Consider the following 19,630-nt stretch of genomic DNA (forward strand, 5'->3'; position numbering starts at 1 on the left):
GCCTTAGCTTTACACTTTAGCAACATTTTTGTGAATTAAATCTTACCCAAAAATTGAGCACGACAGGTAGCCCTATATGGCAGTTTCAGATAGGCTACATTGATTATGTATCGTCGTCTCAAGAACACGCACCTCCTCATGAACAGGTGACATTCATCAGGATGCATCGAGTGATTTATGACCAGTTTGTGCAGTTCAGAGGGTTTCATGAGTCTCACAGAAAAAATCAAGAGGTTTAGGACTAATACAAAAAGGCCCTTTGAGTCTAATATGAGTAGGAAGTGCAGTTCATATTAGTACATGAGAAAAATGTGGAGTGGTAAGTACAGTGAGTACAGTGCAGTAAATGGTCAGGTATTATAGGGAAAATTTCACCATGTGATAAAAATGGGTGAATACACATCTGTGCTAATCTTCTGAGGACAAGTCAAGCATGACTTTTGTGACGCTTATAGAAACTGTGTTGTACTGTGAGTACTTTTAACAGGCTGCAACTGTACACTAATGACCACAACAATACAGAGCATATTGTGTGCCAGCCTCTAAAATGCAAAACAATCTAATTAGTATGTTTCCATAGCAACTAGGAGAGCAGAGAGAGACAATGTGTGTCTTTGTGTCGCTGTTAGACCTGAGATAAACAGAATTTTTAAGTTAGTTACTTATAAAAGCAGAGCAAAACCATTATTGACGAGTTACACTTTCTTTTTTAAATATTTGTGTGTGAGGGGAAAAAAAAGAGAAGTTGCTGTATCACAGCTGCTGTACTCAGGATGCAGTCCCTCATGACCTGTGCTTAATTTGGTCATATTAACAGGCTAAATAAGTTAAATAGTATCCCTCACTGGGACTTTAATTGTCCAGATACTAAGAAGGGATTTACTTTGATTTATGTTAATATGGAGAGCAATAATATGCATACCCGGTGCTTCATTTACTTGCCTGGAAACTTAATCAGAAATGTGTGATTAATCAGACAGTGCAGCCATGCCTATAAGCCAGGGAGCCATTCCATAGCAAATCATCCATCTTATAAATTTGGGTAGAAATAAATAATTAACACATGTCAATATTGAAATGGTGCAGCATTGTGTATTACATGACAGTGGGTATCTATGTGCCAGTGTGTTTCCTCTGTGTTTGTGTGCATCCATGCTTGTGTGTGCTTGTCCATATAAAGCTTGTTACTATAGTGACATCAAAAAATGTATATTCTAAAAAGTTCCTCATTTGTGGGAAATCTTATTAATGACCTACAGTTATCACTCTCATTTCAATGGCTTTACCTTTATTAACAAGGACATACTGCATCAGTTCCTTTACACAGATCACCTATGCAAGTGGTCCACTATTATTGAAAACTGTACTGCATGTGGTAGCTGGCTTTGCTCAGCTGTAATTTGACTCAAGAAATTAGTCAAATATTTGTGTTGACATAACTCCCTTTCCGCTGCCGGTGATATTATCACAGCAAGTGCCAACACGTTCTCTCACTATCTTTCTCTCAGAGAAGCACACACACAATCTCACACAAGCTCTTTCTCTCTCTCCTTATTCACAAGCTTCATACACAAAAGAAAATTGCATGACCGAGTCACAGTTAAGACTTTCAATTGGCTTTAATGCTGCACATTGCTGGCACTGTCCATTTCTGTATTATGGAATTAAGCATGTTTTTCTCATGTTAAAAAATATTTCACTTTCAGTATTAGCAGAAAGACACAAAGGAAGTCTTCGTCTGCACAATTTGTGAAAGCAAACACATCTGCATTTTGGCTGATTCCTATCAAGATCTGTGGCAGTGAGGACTGCAAAGAAAAATTACTCGACACCTAACAACTCAACCTTGTCCAGAATCTACAGCCTGCTGAAACTGTGGCTGTGAATTTATGAGTGTGTGATTGACAAGTTCCATTCAGTGCTTTCATAACAAAGATGAAGCTACACACAGGGACGTTTAAAAAGACTCAAGAGAAAAATGTCCAATTCAATACACTTCCCCCTGCACTGTAGTAACTAATAAAAATAGTTTGACAAAACTATCAAGAGTGAAAGTGTGCTCACTAGTTTTTTTTTTTACTAGATTTAGGTTAGTTGTCATGGTGATGGATATATTCTGACACCAGCAGTTAGTATCTGTTGGATGTGATGTTGCCAGTAGCAACCCCTACTGGCTCAGTCCTACAGCAGCTTAACTGACTTTGTTACATCCACCATTTTGTCAGATCTGTGTCCTCACAAATACTGACTGGCATCTTTGGTTTACTTCCCAAATGTTGGAGCATTATTTGATTAGTGATGTAGCAGCCAAAAACAAGAATTATTACAAAATAAAGTAGAAGCATTTTATTTTCTCTGAGCCTCACAAACACTCTTACCCTTTTAATTATCACAATTTGATTTATTTGGTAGAATAAAAAGGTCTCACATAGGCGTGTCAGTATATAATTTCTTTCCATTCACATGAGCAGGGAGCCAGTAGGTAGATGTCACCTGTTAAATATCCTAAAATAACAGGTCTATAAGAAATCAGATGAGAATGTAAATATATGAGGTTATTTGTAAATTGACAGATTTTTTCATGGCTCCTAACTGATATATTTCAAACTTGTACTTCTACTTAGTAGTTGAACTAAAATGTAGAGAGACATGGAGAGAAAGAAGAAACAGAGAGAGAAAGAGGGTGAGATGTAAGATGTAAGATTTTTTTGTGTCAATGTACAAATTTGGTGTCTCAATTGTCTTACCCTGTCTTATCTATGCAACTGATGCAGAAAAACTAAATGTAAACTGTAACCACTTTGTGGTAAAATCACATCAATGCCCTTTTTCAACCATATATTTTCAAGATTACCTGTCGCCATAGCAACAGTGGGCTATTTCACCAGAGTTGTGTTGGTGATTGGTCTCATTTATGGACCTCTTAGGTATCTGTATGCCTCATGCATAGTAACAGGTTCTTCTCTGGAATACTGCAGAGGCAATGTAAGTTTAGTTATATAGCATCATTCAGACACAAGGCCAATCAAAGTGCTTGCAGAGGAGTCAGAGTAGCATGCAACACAAATACAATTAGTAATACGGATTACATGATCGATAAAATTCTAATTTCTTTGTATTATTGTACAAATGGTATTTCCTGGTTGCCCTTTTCTATGTGTTTTTAATTGTATACAGCTGATAGTAAAGGTCATTCGGCTGGTCAATCAATCCAGAGTCCATGTAAGTCCATAATAAGTCAGACTGCTTCATCACCTTTAGTTTATCTTCATTGATAAAACAGAAGGTTTTCAGACAGAAATCCTAAGGTTTACTAGATTTGACTTTATTTGTGTGTCCTAAAATTGAGCTATAGATTCAATGCAATGCTGTTGTATTAATAAGAGTTGCAGCTTTTGCATAATAACTCTAATGGATAAATCTGTACACTGCCTCAGTAACATGTTGTTTGCTCGTTAATAGCAACTCCTCATGCTACTGAAGAGGCTATTTAATAGAAGAGGATTGGAGAGGTCTGTCTGAACAACAATCAGACTAAAGGTCAAAATGCAAGAAGATTAAGTTAAAATAAAGCTGATGTCTGCTGCGGCATTGATCTTTTACCTGCTGCCCTTATGATTGGATATAAGTTGATTTTATCACAATTATTGATTACTAATGTGCACAAAATGCATTTTGAATCACAGTACTTGAATACATATGCTCTGCAATATATTCTATTTCATCATCTGAGGGTAGTATATCCTTGAGTAAAATACTTTCCCTTACCTCTGTAAGGGATAAGAGAAGGTCAGGTTTTGGTCTCCAGTTGCCTCCTCATCCTTGCAGTGATAAGAGATCGCCTCAAAGCTTTGTTTTGCTATCATTCACTTAACCATTCATTTGGGATGTGGCTTCTTGGATAATTTAAATTGTTTTGGAATAAAGCTGTTTGGCCCCTCTGGCTAAACAGCCTGCTGAGGTGTAACTTTATGGAAATAGCACACGCATTAAGTCCTGTCCTTATCTAATTGTCTTTGCAAAATGTCTGCCACAGTTGAGAGCATGGAAAAAAACAGCAAAGGAAACATAGTGTACATACTGACCAAAACACAGAGGGGACATTTTCCGTCACATTCAAATGAGCTAAAAGGCTAACTATTGACATGAATCTAATGGGTGATCTGTAGCCCTAACAGGTTTTATGGATAAAAGCTCTTCTTAATGATCATTATTAGTCAGTCGATATTGACATAGCAAGTACCAGAAATCTGCATTCAATATCCTGGTCCCATGGGAGCAAGCACAAGCCTTCTGTTTATTTAGGTATTCAACACAGATACAGTATGGAATACATAGGCATATATAAAAATAGTACTCGTGAAAGCTGTACAACTAAACCAGCACATAATTATGTACCATTCAGTGTTCAAAGACAATGACAATGACAAATATTGATTAGTGTTTCCACTTAGGTTTTTATCATGTACAGATGGAAGGAAATCCACCCAGTGTCATTTAAATTCAAAAACAGGTTCAATCACATAATACTTTCAAGTTTTAAACTTGTAAAGCTATCACGTCCTATTTTGGAAGTTACAAGGTTAGAAATTTTACCTTGAAGTTGTTTCTGTATCATCCCTGGGGCTCAAAATGCCACCAGTCTAGTATGACAATGGCTGAGAGGTACAAGACATTAGGTCGAAACCAAGAGCACTCTACATAGTCGGCATGACATTGCCACCAGCTGTAATAAGGTCAGATCTCAGCCTGTGTGTTTGGAAATGTGACCTGCAGCTAAGAACCATAGTGCCACTGATAATTCCTAATTACTGACAAGTCAAACCTACACCCAGCAAAATCAAAAGGATCCTTGAAAATGATCTGACCTGTTTGCTGTGTGCGGATGTGGTATGTTAACCTTCAACAATATAGCATTTTATTCCCAAACCACCGTTCTATAGTAAACTCGGTCAGCAGAAACAAGGGATGGTATGTCACCCAAAAAAGCTGAATTGTGTGGGAGAAAGGTTTTTCTGCCATGTATAATTAGGTGACAGAAAATAGAAACAGAAAGCAGGTGCTTGTAAATGTGTGTGTACTGTATGTGTAAGATGCGGATGGAAATACACACGGCTCCACCTCCCCACCTGCTCTCCCTGTGTACTCCCGTGTACTCCACCAGCAATGGAGAAAATTAGAACAACTTTTTTAATGAAGGCTTGAACGCAGGCACACAGACATATACACACACACACACACACACACACACACACACACACACACACACACACAAACTCTATACCGTCATCATACCAAAACTATGACTGAGTAGAAACAGTGTGCTTTTTACTGTTTAACCACAGGAAATCAAATAACACAGCAGCGGTTTCTTGCCATGTTAGTGGCATGGATGTGGGGATGCCAACGGCCAACGTTGTTCTTGGTCAGTCGGTCGGTCCACTGCTTTGTTCCAGACTGAAATATCTCACCAACTATTGCCCGGACGGTTTTGAAACAAACATTCATGTTTCTAAGACGGCAAATAGTACTGACTCTGGTGACTTTTCCTCTAGGGTCACCATGAGGTTGATATTTGTGGTTTTGATTTTAATGTCACAACAACTGTTGGATGGACTGCCTTGAAATTTGCTGCACACATTCAAGTACTTCCTGGATGAATAATCACTTTGGTGATTCCCTGATAACTATCTCCTCCTGTAGTGACATGGATAAAGTTATATCACAATGAGAACATGATTTGGGAAATCACCACAGCAATGTGATATATATACTAATTGTTTATCGGATTGTGATAGATTCAAATTTAAATAAGTATATAAGTATGTTAAGTATAATATAAGAACATTATAATTATATCTTTTTGCATTAATTCTGTAACCTCTGGTGTACTGTCCTTATATTGCGTACTTGTATTGTTTATTTTTTTGTCTTTTGTAATCAAAAATTTGAATTAAAATCAAAAGCTTTAATTAGCAGGCTAACATGTTAAACTTAGATGGTGAATGTAAATATCATACCGGCTTAACAATGCTGACGTTAGCATTAGCTCAAAGCACAGTCACTGCGCCGCTAGCATGGCTGTAAACTCTTACTTGTGTTTTTATGTTCAGTAAGTTTGTAGGAAAAGGGCTGAATTTTGAGACCACTGATGCATTAAGAATAAAAGGATGTTTACACCCCGAACACTTCTGTGAAGCAATTTCAAATGCTGCTACATGTTGGCTAAGCAGAATTCTTTTAAATACCAAACAGTCAAAGCTCAAGCAACAACTGAAGGGGCAACTGGGTGACATTCACATCAACCCCTGTTCATCACAGAGCTGTGCGTCAACCTGCAGTCAAACAAAAAACCCTCCACTGTGAGTCATATTCAAAAGGCAACAGTCCAAAATAATCTCCTCTGATGGGCACTTATGCAATATAGGTGGTAAATACACTCACTGGTACTGGAAACTGCAGAGTACATACTCAATGGATAAATAGAGAGATAAAGAGAGGGAGAGCAAAAAGAAGGAGAAAGAACACAAGAGAGAGGGAGAGAGAGAGAAAGAGAGAGAGAGAGAGAGAGAGAGAGAGATGCAGACAGATATAGAGAGCAAAGGAAAGAGAGCAGATGTAGCCTTTGGGCTGAAACTGCTGAATCACCACGTCTCTTCTCATTACTTCATCGCATCATGAACCCAGAGCACTTTCTCCCAAGCCACTCACAGTGACTGTCGTGATAAAAGGCAGAGATGCAAAGAGAGAAAGGAAAGAGAGAGAGAAAAACACACACAGGCCCCCAGAGAGAGGGTGAGACAAGCAGAGCATCACACTGACATCCAGAATAAAAAGGAGATTCCCAAACCTTCTCTATCTCTCTTCCTAAATCCTCCTCCCCTCTGTGCCGGTATCACCTTGAAAGGCCCTAGAGGACATTGTCTCTACCCTCACCCATCTCAATGGGCTCTGGTCTGTTACATAAAGACTACAGGATGCTAGTCAAACACACACATTCTGAATTGCCTGAAAATATATTCACTCTTTCATCTTGGCTTTATTGCTGGACCCCCATTGTGTTTGTTTTTTTTTTTCCAGAGCGAGCCATCACAGTAGCATAGCTGATATTTGAGAGCTGGAAGAGGGCAGTCAGATGCGAAGAGACTCATGATACCTGTGGTTGCTTATGCAACTGTCAGCCAGTATTTAAAAAGGGGATGCCAACTTTATTGGGAGTTATAGCCCAAATCTGTATCTGCATGTCTACCTTTCCTCAATTAGCAATTCATTCCAAATGAACAATTAATTTTCATTTATTTCAAGATGCAAAGTCAAAATGGATTTAGAAAGGGACATTTAAATCAGGAAATAGAGGAAGTTTAATTCTGCAAAAAAACAAATTAAGGTGCAAAGGACTAAAAGAAGTCAGACAGGGTAAGAGAAATTAAAAGCATCATTATCTCTCATTACTCCATTGGATTACTATCCACTCTGGACATCTCAACAACACCCCTGTGAGGAATATTTATTAGGATGTTTTATCTCAGTTAATTGTAATTGACAGGTGGAAAATGACTAATACTAATTGCATGCCCTTCCCTTTTAGCCTCACCATCAATCTGCTCATCAAACATTGATTGTAAATCACTGGTGTGGGCTTAACACGGGCTTTGATTGTGTTAGATTCTTAAATGACAAGTCGTGCGGTAATATGCAATGCAATAACACTGCATTAAACTGGGTTGATGGATTCATTCATAGAAACACAGACAGACCAAATGTGTTTCCCAGACTGAAAAGTTCAATTTATGTTTGGTTTGTTTACCAAAGATTTCAAACAGCAACTTTCTGTGTGATCAAAGCTTTGTTAGATTTTCTAAATCATGCAATTAAGTTTCGGTAATAAATTTTCTTGCTCACGGCTCTCAAGAGCGTTGGCTTTCCACATACATTTTAGAATTGATTTTAAAATAGTATTATTTACTTTTGAAGCACAATTTGGATTGGTCCCATAGATTCTGTGGATTATGTATCCATGTGTGGACATACATTGTTTTTATCACTTTTTTTTTTACCACTTTTATTACCTGCCGATTTCTTTTATACTATTATATTGTTTTAATAGTTTATTTTACTGTTTTGACTTTTGCGTCTTTTATCTTGTTTTTATTGCCTTGTGAAGCACTTTGTGACATTTGTTTTGAAAAGCACTATAAAAATAAAATCTATTTTTGAAGTCAGGACTGCAGAGTCACTGCCGGTCTTCTGCCACTGGCTGAAAACTCGCAGACCTCAAGGACATTTAATGCACTTATTGGACTGAAGTATCTGCCAAATGAATTTAATTTACACTAATTTCAGTAGTTATAAATAACTGTCCCCTTCAGCTAATGGCACACATCAAATATACAGTTTCTTTTGCACAAGAGCTTTGTAATTTTTGTAAAATGAAATAAAGAATATGATGAAGAGGAACACCAGGAAAATGTCTGGCTTCAGGCTGGTGCTATCTCCAAAAACTTTAAAACTATTTATTTTTGTGTGCACAGAGACCAGCACTGTCAAACAAACAAGGTATGTCTCATGTCTGATCAGAATATAGCCTTGATGGGATTGACACAGAATCATTAACAGAGGGGAAATTTCCGCTTTCTGTTTTCCATGTTATCTTACTGAGAACCTCAAGTCCCGCTCTTTGCTGAGTGGAAAATCAATAACATTTAGCAGAATGCCTCTCTGGCCCAGATGCTTTAAGGGAGGCTCTGTCTGCGAGCATGCCTTCAAAGAATAAACATTAATATTAATGTCGGGCTCTCTGGATGAACGAGTTCACAAACCAAATGGGATGACTTCTCAAAATAATGCCAGTGAAGTTGCAAATTCATTGCATTGCATCTTTTAAAGGTTAAATTATATTCCTTACTTGGCATCACAGATATTGCTCTTGCCCTGCACCTAACTTTAGTTTGTATTCAAGGATTTTGGACTTTTTTTTTGGTGTGGGCCAGGGCAAGGGTGTGGCAGAGACAATTCCTGTATTGGCTACCTCTATGTATTGTATTTTAAAGCCTTCACTTAGAACATGTTTGTGTTGTACGTCATCACACTCAAACTCCCCCAATATACAGTACAGTGCTATATGATACATGCTGTATACGTGTCACACTTGAAGAAATAAACATTCCCTGTTTGCTAAACCACAGTACACGATGTGAGTCAAACCACGTGGTTAGTGGTTGCTTCAAATCACTTAAAAAGGTTGTAAAAACACAGTGAGAGGTTACAGCAACAACAAGCTACTGGTTTCAAAGGCTACAGTATGTTTGCAAAAGGCAGCTGCCATGTGTTTTTACTGGCTGTGTAGTTTTCACTTGCTCATGTGTTCAGACAGGTGCAAAGTGGCAAATCCAAACCTCTTTTAATATATTTCACATATATATATATGCAATTCTGATGTATGGCCATTATAAATAGAATGCAGATGCTGGATTACATTAAGTGAGGTCTTGCATTCAAATGCCTCTCTTTTAAATGTAGGCTGCAGTGTCTCGCATTCAGATGTCGCCACATCATGGGTGGCAGCCATCCAATCTACCAAAACACTCACAGCAAGAGATACAAGACTGCCATAATGGTAAGCTGCCAGTCTTGTTCAGTCAATACAGTGTAGTAGAATGCATGTAGTCAGACATGCATAATGCACCTTTATAGAGATAATCCCATGCTGATTGCATGAAAATAATATCCACTGCACTAGACTGTGAAAACCATTCATCAGAAAACCAAGCCCCTGTAACTCAGACATTACTACATCAATGGTGCGTGGAACCAGTTTATTTCAAAACATACGCCAGTACTACAGCTATAGATTGTATTATACCTTTGGGATACTGTCTCTCAAAGAAACTGGAATTTGTGCCAAAATGACTAATAGTGACAGAGTATTAAGTGTCATTTGCATCTCACATTTTGCAGACACTTAAATGTCAGTTCACACCTGTAATGGCAAGATCCCAAATAGATGTGTATTTGTATTCTTTCTGGGCACCAAAGCATGTTTAAATATATTCATGTGCCAAAGATTTACTGACCTAGAATTGTAAATGAATGTTTCCAGTCTATGTTTATAACTAAAACGACACTTTTGCAAGCAGAATAGAGTCAGCTTCCAAAATCATAATATAACCAATATACACAAACCCATGCAAAGTTAATAAACAAAACAAAATATCAACTCAAACTCTACCTTTTTGTTTGTATCAACGGTTCTGAATTCATATCACATGGTCTTTATCTGCAAATGTAGTTCATTCAATAGTCACTAAACTGTAGATTCTTAGCCCATCGAGGACCTCTCGTCTAAGTTTGTTTGCCTCTTCATTCCTGACCTTGGAAACAGCAACGATCTCAACTCCAGGTCCACTTATTCACTTGTTCTGTAATGCTTTCAACCACATTACATGGTTTTTGTTTGCAACAGAACGACACACAGTTATGTGGGATGCCAAACAATAACTGCCATATGACAACACTCCACAATGTCCATTAAATTGAAAAGGTCAAAAGCATCTCATGTGGCCACCACTTAATCACGTAGACCTCAATACAAGGCAGACAAAATAAAACTACCCCTAGATAATGGCAGCAATGAATGGCTGTAAAATCCATCATCAGTATCCACACAGAAAACCTTTATAGCCAGAAAATGTGATTTGCAGGGACAGAGAGCAGCGAGTGGGACAGCAACATTATTACAGAGCCAAGGGCTCACATTTCACAGGCAGAATGCAATGTTTTATTCAGAGCTACATGCTCTTGAACAGTGTATGATGTATGAATTGATAGCATAAGGATAATATCCTGTTAGCCAATTTGTGCTGTCAAGGAATGGAAACATTTACTCAGAGCTCTCTAATACTCTCACTCACACACACACACACACACACGCATACACACACGCATACACACAAACACACACACATGCATTTTCATACGCATACACACACACGACGTCATTAAGAGTCATATAAACACACAAAAATAGAGACAGGTGACAGTGCTGGGTGGTGGGATGTGTGAATCTGAACCCCAGAGAGACGCTGTCCTGTCTGTTCAGATTAATGGAGCTGCTTCTATTTTGGGAGCAGCTTCAGTGAGAGGAGAGAATACAATCTAATATAAAGACATGAGGGACAAACAAAAACAACAGAGGGACATGGGACATAAGGATAATAAGGATAATTATTTGTGTGTGGCTACTGTATTGGAACATGTGAACCATTTAATCACGTCGATCCCATCAAAGGCTCCAAATTAATCAACATCTTATTTCAAATTAGTGTCGGTTAGCATTACACCACTTTTAAATTAATAGAACATCATGTTCCTTCTCTCTGACTACAAACCAAACATTTTTACATCAAAATAAAGCATCCAAATAAACTTAGACGTGTGCCTGTTTGTTGAGGGTTCACTAAATATTCCAGTTTCATTCAGCACAACCACCACTCACATCAACTACCAGATAATCAACTGGACACCACTTAACCAATCATTAAAGTTGCTTGTATCTCAACACTTACCACTCATGCTGGGGCTCGTCAATGATCAACAGGATCTTGAACTTCTTGGAGAGGGAGGGAGACGGAGCCGACTGCTCCACAAACCCGGCGGCGGACGCAGCCGTCTGTTTGACCACGTTGGTGATGGAGCTGAAGGAGCTGAAGAAGCCAGAGGAACCGCTGGAGGAGGAGGACTGGGCCTGTTGAGGCTGCTGAGCCAGCTGGGTCGGACGCCGCTCCTGAGCAGCGGGGGAGCTGGCTGGTGCCTGGGAGGGTGCTGGAGCTTTGGTCGGGGACTGGGCAGGGACGGGCGCTGTGGCGGGGGGTGCGCCCTGCTGGGCAGGTGAGGAGGCGGTGGGGGGAGGAGGAGCAGGTGGGTCAGGCCTCTGGAGGTCTGTCATGTAGCCGTTGGGCAGGTTGGACATGAAGCTGCTGTCAGAGAGACGGCGTCGAAGGAAGTTCATGATTGCGGTTGAAAGGTCGGTCTCTCAGTTGGTCGGTTACCTGCTCTCTAAGTGTGTCTCTAAATTTCTTGGCTGGATGGATGAGAGCAGAGACAGAGAGAAAAACACTTATCAGAGGTTAGATGAATGACAGAGAGCAAATCAGTCCAAATGATGGAGGGACAGGTGACGGAGAGCTGCTTCTGTGTTGGAGGAAATGGAAAGCAGGAAGGAAAGGATGGATGAAACGATGGATACAGCTCTGGTCCAGTCTTCAAGAGACAGCTCTCCAAAGCGCAGCTAAGCCAGCAAAACAGCAGCCAGCGTGTTATGAGGTGTTCCTCCTCCTGAGCCTCACGTCTTCCTCACAAATGCGTGTGTGACGTGAGAGAGTGTGCGTCTGCGACAGAGAGGTGTGGTGTGGTGTCGTCCCCTTCGGTGAGGTGCTGGTGTTCTCCCCACTCTACTCTACTCTGCCTGCTTGCCTCTTGAACTGCTGCAAGCTGAATGTGCTCAAGAGATGATGCTGCTCTCTCTCTTATCTCACCCGTTCACTCGCTCACGCTCCCTCTGCCCTTTTCTTCTCGCTCACTCACTCACTCACTCTCTCACTCACTCTCTCGCTCGGCACGCTCAGTGGCGGTCTCCCCCTCCCGCATCCCCCCCATTCCCACCCCCCACTCCCCGCCTCCTCCTCTCTCCTGTCATCATCCTCCTACATCATGGGCTACGTGTGCGTGTCGTGCTGCAGCCTTGTAGCGCTGCGTGCCGTGTGCAACCAGTGGAAGGGGTTTCCTGAGACCGTGCATAAGGTGGAGTACACAGATGGAAACATCATCCACCCTGCTCTGCAAGCCCCACCCCCTTCACACGCCATCCTTCTATCTGTCCACACATCCATTGTTTTTTACCCTCCTTCTTAACCTGTCTTCCCTTCATCTCTTTTCCCTCCATGGTGGGCTCTTGTATGTGACAGCGCTGATGCATTTTCCTAGTGGATTCATTCTCGTAGAATTGAAAAAACCCTTGTGTCAATATTTTGCCATTAACAGCACGTGGCATGACGGAGGGCAGGGTTGATTTGTAATATAAACCACTATGATGAGGAAGCTTAGGTAGAGGACAGGAGGAAAACAAAAAAAAAGAAGGAGAGGAGGATGGAGATTCATCTATCCCTCCTGTTTTAGTCAAATTAGTCAAATGATTCCCTCCAGTGGAATGTGTTGCTCTTCAATATTGTGTTTCTGTCCTGTTCTGTCGCCTAAGAAAGCAGCACATAATGGTAATGGTGGCGCAGACCACCAAGGGGAACCAAGCTTGAAGAGACCGTGTAGTGATAAGTATGATCACTTTTTGATCTCTGTAGTAGAATCTGTAATGATTATTAGTACAGTAAGATTTTCCAAATTATTACACTTGAGCACATTGCAGCATTAGCATATAAAGTAGTATCAATTACAGGATCCCAAAATGGTACATAACCACATATTCAAATATATATTTACTCTTTCAGTTAAAGAGTAGACGCAGCTTTTATTCCCAACACTACTGTGTGCTTCCGACTATTTGCCTCTGTCTCGTTCACTTCTTATTCCTAAACAAACATCTCCTCCCCATGTCTTGCTCCATTACATATTCACTATTTCAAAGCATGAGAAGAGCACAATTCCTAACTGCCGTCAGCAGCAGCAGCAGCAGCAGCAGCAGCAGCGGGCTGCGTCTGCACTGTTTGCTGCTCTAAGCTTTACTTAAAAAAAAACGGCCGGAAGATGACAGGACAAAGAGGGAGAGAGAAGATTATTCAAGCGGGAGGAAAATTCCACACACATCTGAAGCACACTAAGGAGAACAGCTTGGCATTAGAAGACTGCAGTAGAAGAAAAAACAGACCTACATTACGGTTTCTCCAGAGGTATTCATTTAGAGATATTCAGCAGCCCATTTACTGGATTTGACTGCTCATTCAGCATCAAGCACTGAGATTTCTGGCAACATTCCGCTTTCATTTTCTACACAGATTTGGTTGGCACTGATATACTGTCTGAATTGATGGAAAACGAATTCCTTGACCTTTATGCCATTGAGAGGTTGCTTTTCAGCTGTAATATAATCCGCTCATGTGGCCACATCTCTTTGGAACCTCAGCTATTTTTGTGTGACTCATAATTTAGGTTTTTGTACACGTGAGAAATTGCTACCGGATCGATTACTGCACGTTATTGCACCAGATTCCATCAGCCTCCGGCACTCACCTTTGATTCACCCCTTGTTGAACATAAAACTGCCCGAGCACTGTGGGCTGTGCTTTTAAATGTACTGAAGACCAATGCCCCTACAGGGCTTCCAAATTCATATTATGTGGAGTGAGACAGAAAATGTGCTGATAACAGAGAAAAAGATGTGTCAACATCCCACAAAAAAAAGACATGTCCAAAGACACGTCTGTGCACATAAATCAGTCTTTGGACTCAAGCATATATAGGCACAAATGCCTAAACTGTGCTCAGTCCTGAAAAGAGTTTTTTTGCATATATGCAGGATGCACATTTGTAGCGAGTCACGATGAGTCAAGCCCAGTGGGGTTGAGGGTGGGGGGTGTGTTTAGTCAACCAGAAGAGAGCCGGAGTGAGTCACAGAGCTGCAATGTGAACTGTAGCAACATCCTAAGCTCATCTTGGCCTACATGTTTCATGACATACACAACACATAACCCATCTCCCAACAGCCGTTACATAATACTGTATGTGTTTTTTTTCATGAAATTAAGCAGACAACAGTCATAGAAAGACACTGCTTCTGTGTTAAGATGAAACAGTGATGCATTGTGCATTAGAACCGAGCCAAGGTGTGTATATTTCTTCTTTTTCTTTTTCTTTTTTGCACTAGCATTATAAAGACACACTTCAGTACACACGTATCGCATCACCCCCATTGAAATAAGAGGTACTACAAAAAGATTATGGCTCTCCAGCTTTCCTCGGTTTGTTCCTTTTAAGTATGGAGGAGATATGATCTGCCTTGTGCTGCTGCGCTAGAGTAAACACAGTAAAGGACACGCAAAAGTAGCAGATCCACAATCACTCATCTGTCATCACACATGTACTAAAAGAGCATACTCAAATACGCATGTGCAAACAGATCCTCACACATAAACACAGATGCTGACACACACACACACACACACTCACACACACACACACGCACACACACATGAACACACTTCATTCACTGAATTAATTCAGCAATTAAAATGATTAATGTGATTCATCTTCAAATAAACACAGGAACATAGTTTTATAATATGAAGCTATTTTTGGTGGGGGATTAGGATATTTACACGTTTCACGATTTGTTGATATGTGTGTATAGTGCACACAGTCCTGTTTAAATGCCGCTTTGGGGGACTTGCTGCAGATAGAGTGTGTGTGGGTGAACATGCAAGGGTCAAACCTCTTGTGGCTTCATTGGCTCAATTTAGATAATCCAAAAAAAATCGGAACATTTGGGCTGTGTGCACATCTGGCGTTGGTTGTAGCTGCTTGTGACATGGTGTAATACATGCCACAACCTCAGTGGGGCATGCATATAATTGCAATTCCAGTATTTTAATGCATTGTTCAAATTATTCAATTCATTTCCAAATCAGTCCAGGTTTAATTAGATTGATAAATGCCTTTTTAATGACTAGATGCAAAGGGACTCCTAGTAGTGGTGAATAAAAACTGAACAAATGGAAGTTTGCCTTGCAGGGAGTAATCTCACATGCACTGGCAGGTTAATTGAAAACACAGGGGGCTTAACCCAGGGAGCAACAGGGTTATTTTGGGCCTGCGCTATTGTCATTCCTGTCTTAACACAAGGTCTTACAATGCTAGACATTCACAGAAGTCATCTGACTACGCTTCCTACATTACAAGTTGAGTTGAAACATCAGGAAAAAAAACAAAAAAAAACAGGGGAAAACATGTTAAAAGTCTATTGTGGCTTCTGAGGAAACTTCAGGGAATAGAGTAGATTCAGAAAAACTATTATAAAAGATTGCTCTTTCAATGAACTTTAACAGCACCGTGTGGATGGATGGAGCTACAAGATTAAAACACCCACACACAACTCAGATATCTGCAGCAAATCCCCCCAAAACACCATTTATCCAGGTTTATGTGCACTTCACAGACATACACACACACACACACACACAGAACAAAACCTACTCCGCAGTGCCGAGTGTTTTGCAGAGACTGATGCTGACATTTGTGATAGGCTTACTTGTACTGCATATTTCAGGCACAACATGACATTCAAGACTCAAAACCGCCATGGCAACAAGTAGAACAGAAGCTGGCATGGTGAGCACAACAATAAAAGCACCACAAAAATGATAAACATACTGATTAGCAGTTCATAACAAGCAAAGAAAGTTAGAAGCAATGATTTAGTAAAACTTACAAGCATTTTAACCATTTCAATCCAACTCACTGTAATTCTTAATGATAGGATGGGCATCCCTCCTGGCCTAGGCTAGCTAGTGAAGCACACAATGTGTCCATTCTCTGCAATCAGTTAGCTTAATTCACCATTAAACTGAGCGTTGACTAGCCTTTAGCCATATAAGGCAAACATCATACTGAAAACTAAAAATACTTCAACTGGTGGAGGAGTGTTTCAACCAACACTTTGTATTAGGTTTTAAGAGGAAAAGATTCAATTTCTACCCCTCCATTTCAATACTTGTGACACCACAATAGCCAGTACTACTTAAAATTAGAAAATTCAAAATCACTAAGTCAAACATATGCCCTTGAAATATCTAAAACGATAACACTGTATATCTGTTTTTTTTAATTAACTGTACCTATCACAAACCTGACATCTGCTGTATCTTCATCTAAAATTAATGCACATGTTAATTTACAAAGCTATTGACTACAGATTATAGCTATAGATTTTAGGTGTTATTGTACAGACACAAAACAAGCACCTGCCAGCTGAAATAGGCGGAAAATTCATAGACCACTGGGTCTGATGAATGTATGTGTGTGTGTGTGTGTGTGTGTGTGTGTGTGTGTGTGTGTGTGTGTGTGTGTGTGCAATTTCTTTTAAGTGCCCTGATGGCAACACAAATATTGTTTACCTTTTTGTAAATAAATAATAACCTGTATAAAACCTGTATGTATGTAAGTAATATATATTTACATAACCTACATTTGTTCCATCACAAATCAACTGAAACTATTTCAAACTATGATTAAAACTGGTAGTCATATTGTCACTCAATCTCTCATTTTACCTCAACTGTGCAGTTCAGTTTGTCTTTCACTTGCTCCTGACTCCCATATTATGAATGTTACTGGCTCACTCCCTGCTTGGTAACACCGTAACCCTTCTGTGTAGTAAGATAAAAGTAGCAGCCTCTGTTTCCCTCCTCCTGTGGGGCTCTGGAGCAGCTGTGCGTCTACAAAAGTGTGTGTGGTTAATGGTGCATTCTCGTTTGATGTTCCATCACTAGGCACGGGCAGCAATGGAAATCTCCATGGCAACAGGCGTGCAAAAGCTGACAAGATTCTCCTAGTTAGTGCATGTGTGTGCGTGTGTGTGTGTGCATGTTTGTATCTGTGTTTGTACCCACAGGATATGTGATATGTAATATGTGATAATATTAAACGTAGGATATGTGTGTGTTGTGTTAATGCGCCTCTGAAGATTTGCACGATTCAGTGTGATCTGTATTCTTCATCATGTAGTTGAGTTTTATTATAATTTGCCTTCTGAAATTCCTGTAAACCAAGGGACTGACAAATATTTAGGCTTCACCAGCAAAAGATGAACTGCAAACTGAACTGCAATCTGGGTCTCTGCCAAGTCAAACCTATCAAAGCTGTTGACATCTAAATGAATTGTTCCTGAGGCAGCCAGTCACACTCTAGGACAGGCACTGTGAGTTAAAAATCATGTGGCAATTTCAGACTAAACCATGAGATAGAAACATTGCCTGAATCACTTGAAATTGGAAAATCAATGTGCAATCAGCACAAACATTGATTCAGTTTAATTAGTTGTTCTGTGTTCCATACCAAAAGTTAACACAGGCAGCCTTTGCGTTAATTCCTATCACCTCCGTCATTTTCACACTGGCCCACACAAACACTATGAGGAAAGATGGAGGTGTGATGGGAGAAATCTCACTGTGAGTTTTTCTTCCTGTCTACTTGCCTTCAACCTTCTTCTTTGCCTCACTACCTGAGCCCACTTTCCCTGTGCCACAGTAAGTTTTCTGCTATTAGCAACACTGAGCATGAACGGTGTCTATCTCAGTCCTTAATTTTCATATACAGTTAACTGTGTAGTTTCCTTAATGCGGCTATAATAAATATTTTCATAAAAAAACAATGTATCAAGCGATCTATTGACAAAATATTATGATTATGATAATATTGCTCTGTAGCTGCTGATATGTATAAGCAACAGGTATAACAGGCTTGTCCTATCAACTAAAAAATTGATGATTCTACTTTATTGCACTGCCACCAAGTGGCTAAAAGCTGGACTAAAGAATATTTGTATGATTGTATGTTTTGAATTATCACCTAACTCTGGAGTTCTCCTCAGCTCTACAAAGAGTTTTAGTCTTTCAGCTCATTGTTTTGGCTTTATGGCGCAAGATTTTACACTGTGGGTTCAGTCTCATTGCTCTCATCAATTTTGTTTCCAGTTGATTTATCCACTATATGTTACCTACCCAGTACCAGACAGCTGACAGACAGACAAAGTTAGAGACTAGCTGATGAACATAGTCACTAAATAGTCAGATATTTCCCTGGGGAGTTGATGGAAGGAGAATGAATATTAGACTTAGATTCATAAGCTGGCCAGAAATACAATTCAAAATAATTGCTAATGCACAGTCTCTGTTTGATGTGTAAATAGGAAATGGTTTGTTAACATGTCTTCAACAGTTTTGTGGATTAAGCTGCTTAATTCATTCAAATATACAATAACTGCCACTAAAGGACGATTTGATCATAGAAATCCAAAACATTTGATGATATTACAGATTCATGAGGTAATTCAGAGATAGTACTTACAGACTATGGGGAGGGAGAAATAGCCAGAGGCCAGCAGAATGTATAGAGGGTAAGGACTAATGTACACCTCTAAAGCCATGATCACAAGTGTTAATATAACATTTACATGATGTAGTATAAGACAAAAAAATGAAAAAATACCGTTTTGGTCCTACTGGTGCTTGTCCCTGAATTGATGAGGCACTTAAACAGTGAGTGAGCTTGTTAGTCAGGATTCAGTGACCTTATCAATATTCATCTGGCTGAAAAGATGGCTCACGGCAATTACTAAGAAGATAATATTTGTCCCACTCTTGACAATACCATAATGAGCTGCAGACATATTGCTAACTGTCACGAACCTACATTCAATATTTATTCATTAAAACAAATGTGCACATTAGGCCTATAAGACTTGCACTAATGCTGTGGTGAAGACTGATGATGGCCTCACAATCTTTTTGGCTTTTACTGCTGCAGAAGTATTTCACACGAATCTCAAAAACTTAAGACAATTTTACTTTCATGGGTGTGCTTGGTGTCTTTTGTTTTGAGCACTGTAGAGAGTTTTTAAGATGGCAAA

General features: G+C 39.7%; 1 protein-coding gene across 1 annotated transcript in view; it reads right to left on the minus strand.

Annotated features, from left to right (window-relative positions):
• The window catches only part of syn2 (synapsin II), a 75,992-nt gene extending 63,463 nt beyond the window's left edge, over window positions 1-12,529 (minus strand). The window contains exon 1 of the mRNA XM_022748230.1: window positions 11,565-12,529. Within this exon, the coding sequence (XP_022603951.1) occupies window positions 11,565-12,007 (443 nt within the window). The 5' untranslated portion in view covers window positions 12,008-12,529. The remainder of the gene's footprint in view (window positions 1-11,564) is intronic.
• Window positions 12,530-19,630: the final 7,101 nt, after the last annotated feature.

Source organism: Seriola dumerili, unplaced genomic scaffold, assembly GCF_002260705.1.
Source record: "Seriola dumerili isolate Sdu_G_001 unplaced genomic scaffold, Sdu_1.0 BDQW01000121.1, whole genome shotgun sequence".
Lineage (NCBI taxonomy): Eukaryota > Metazoa > Chordata > Actinopteri > Carangiformes > Carangidae > Seriola > Seriola dumerili.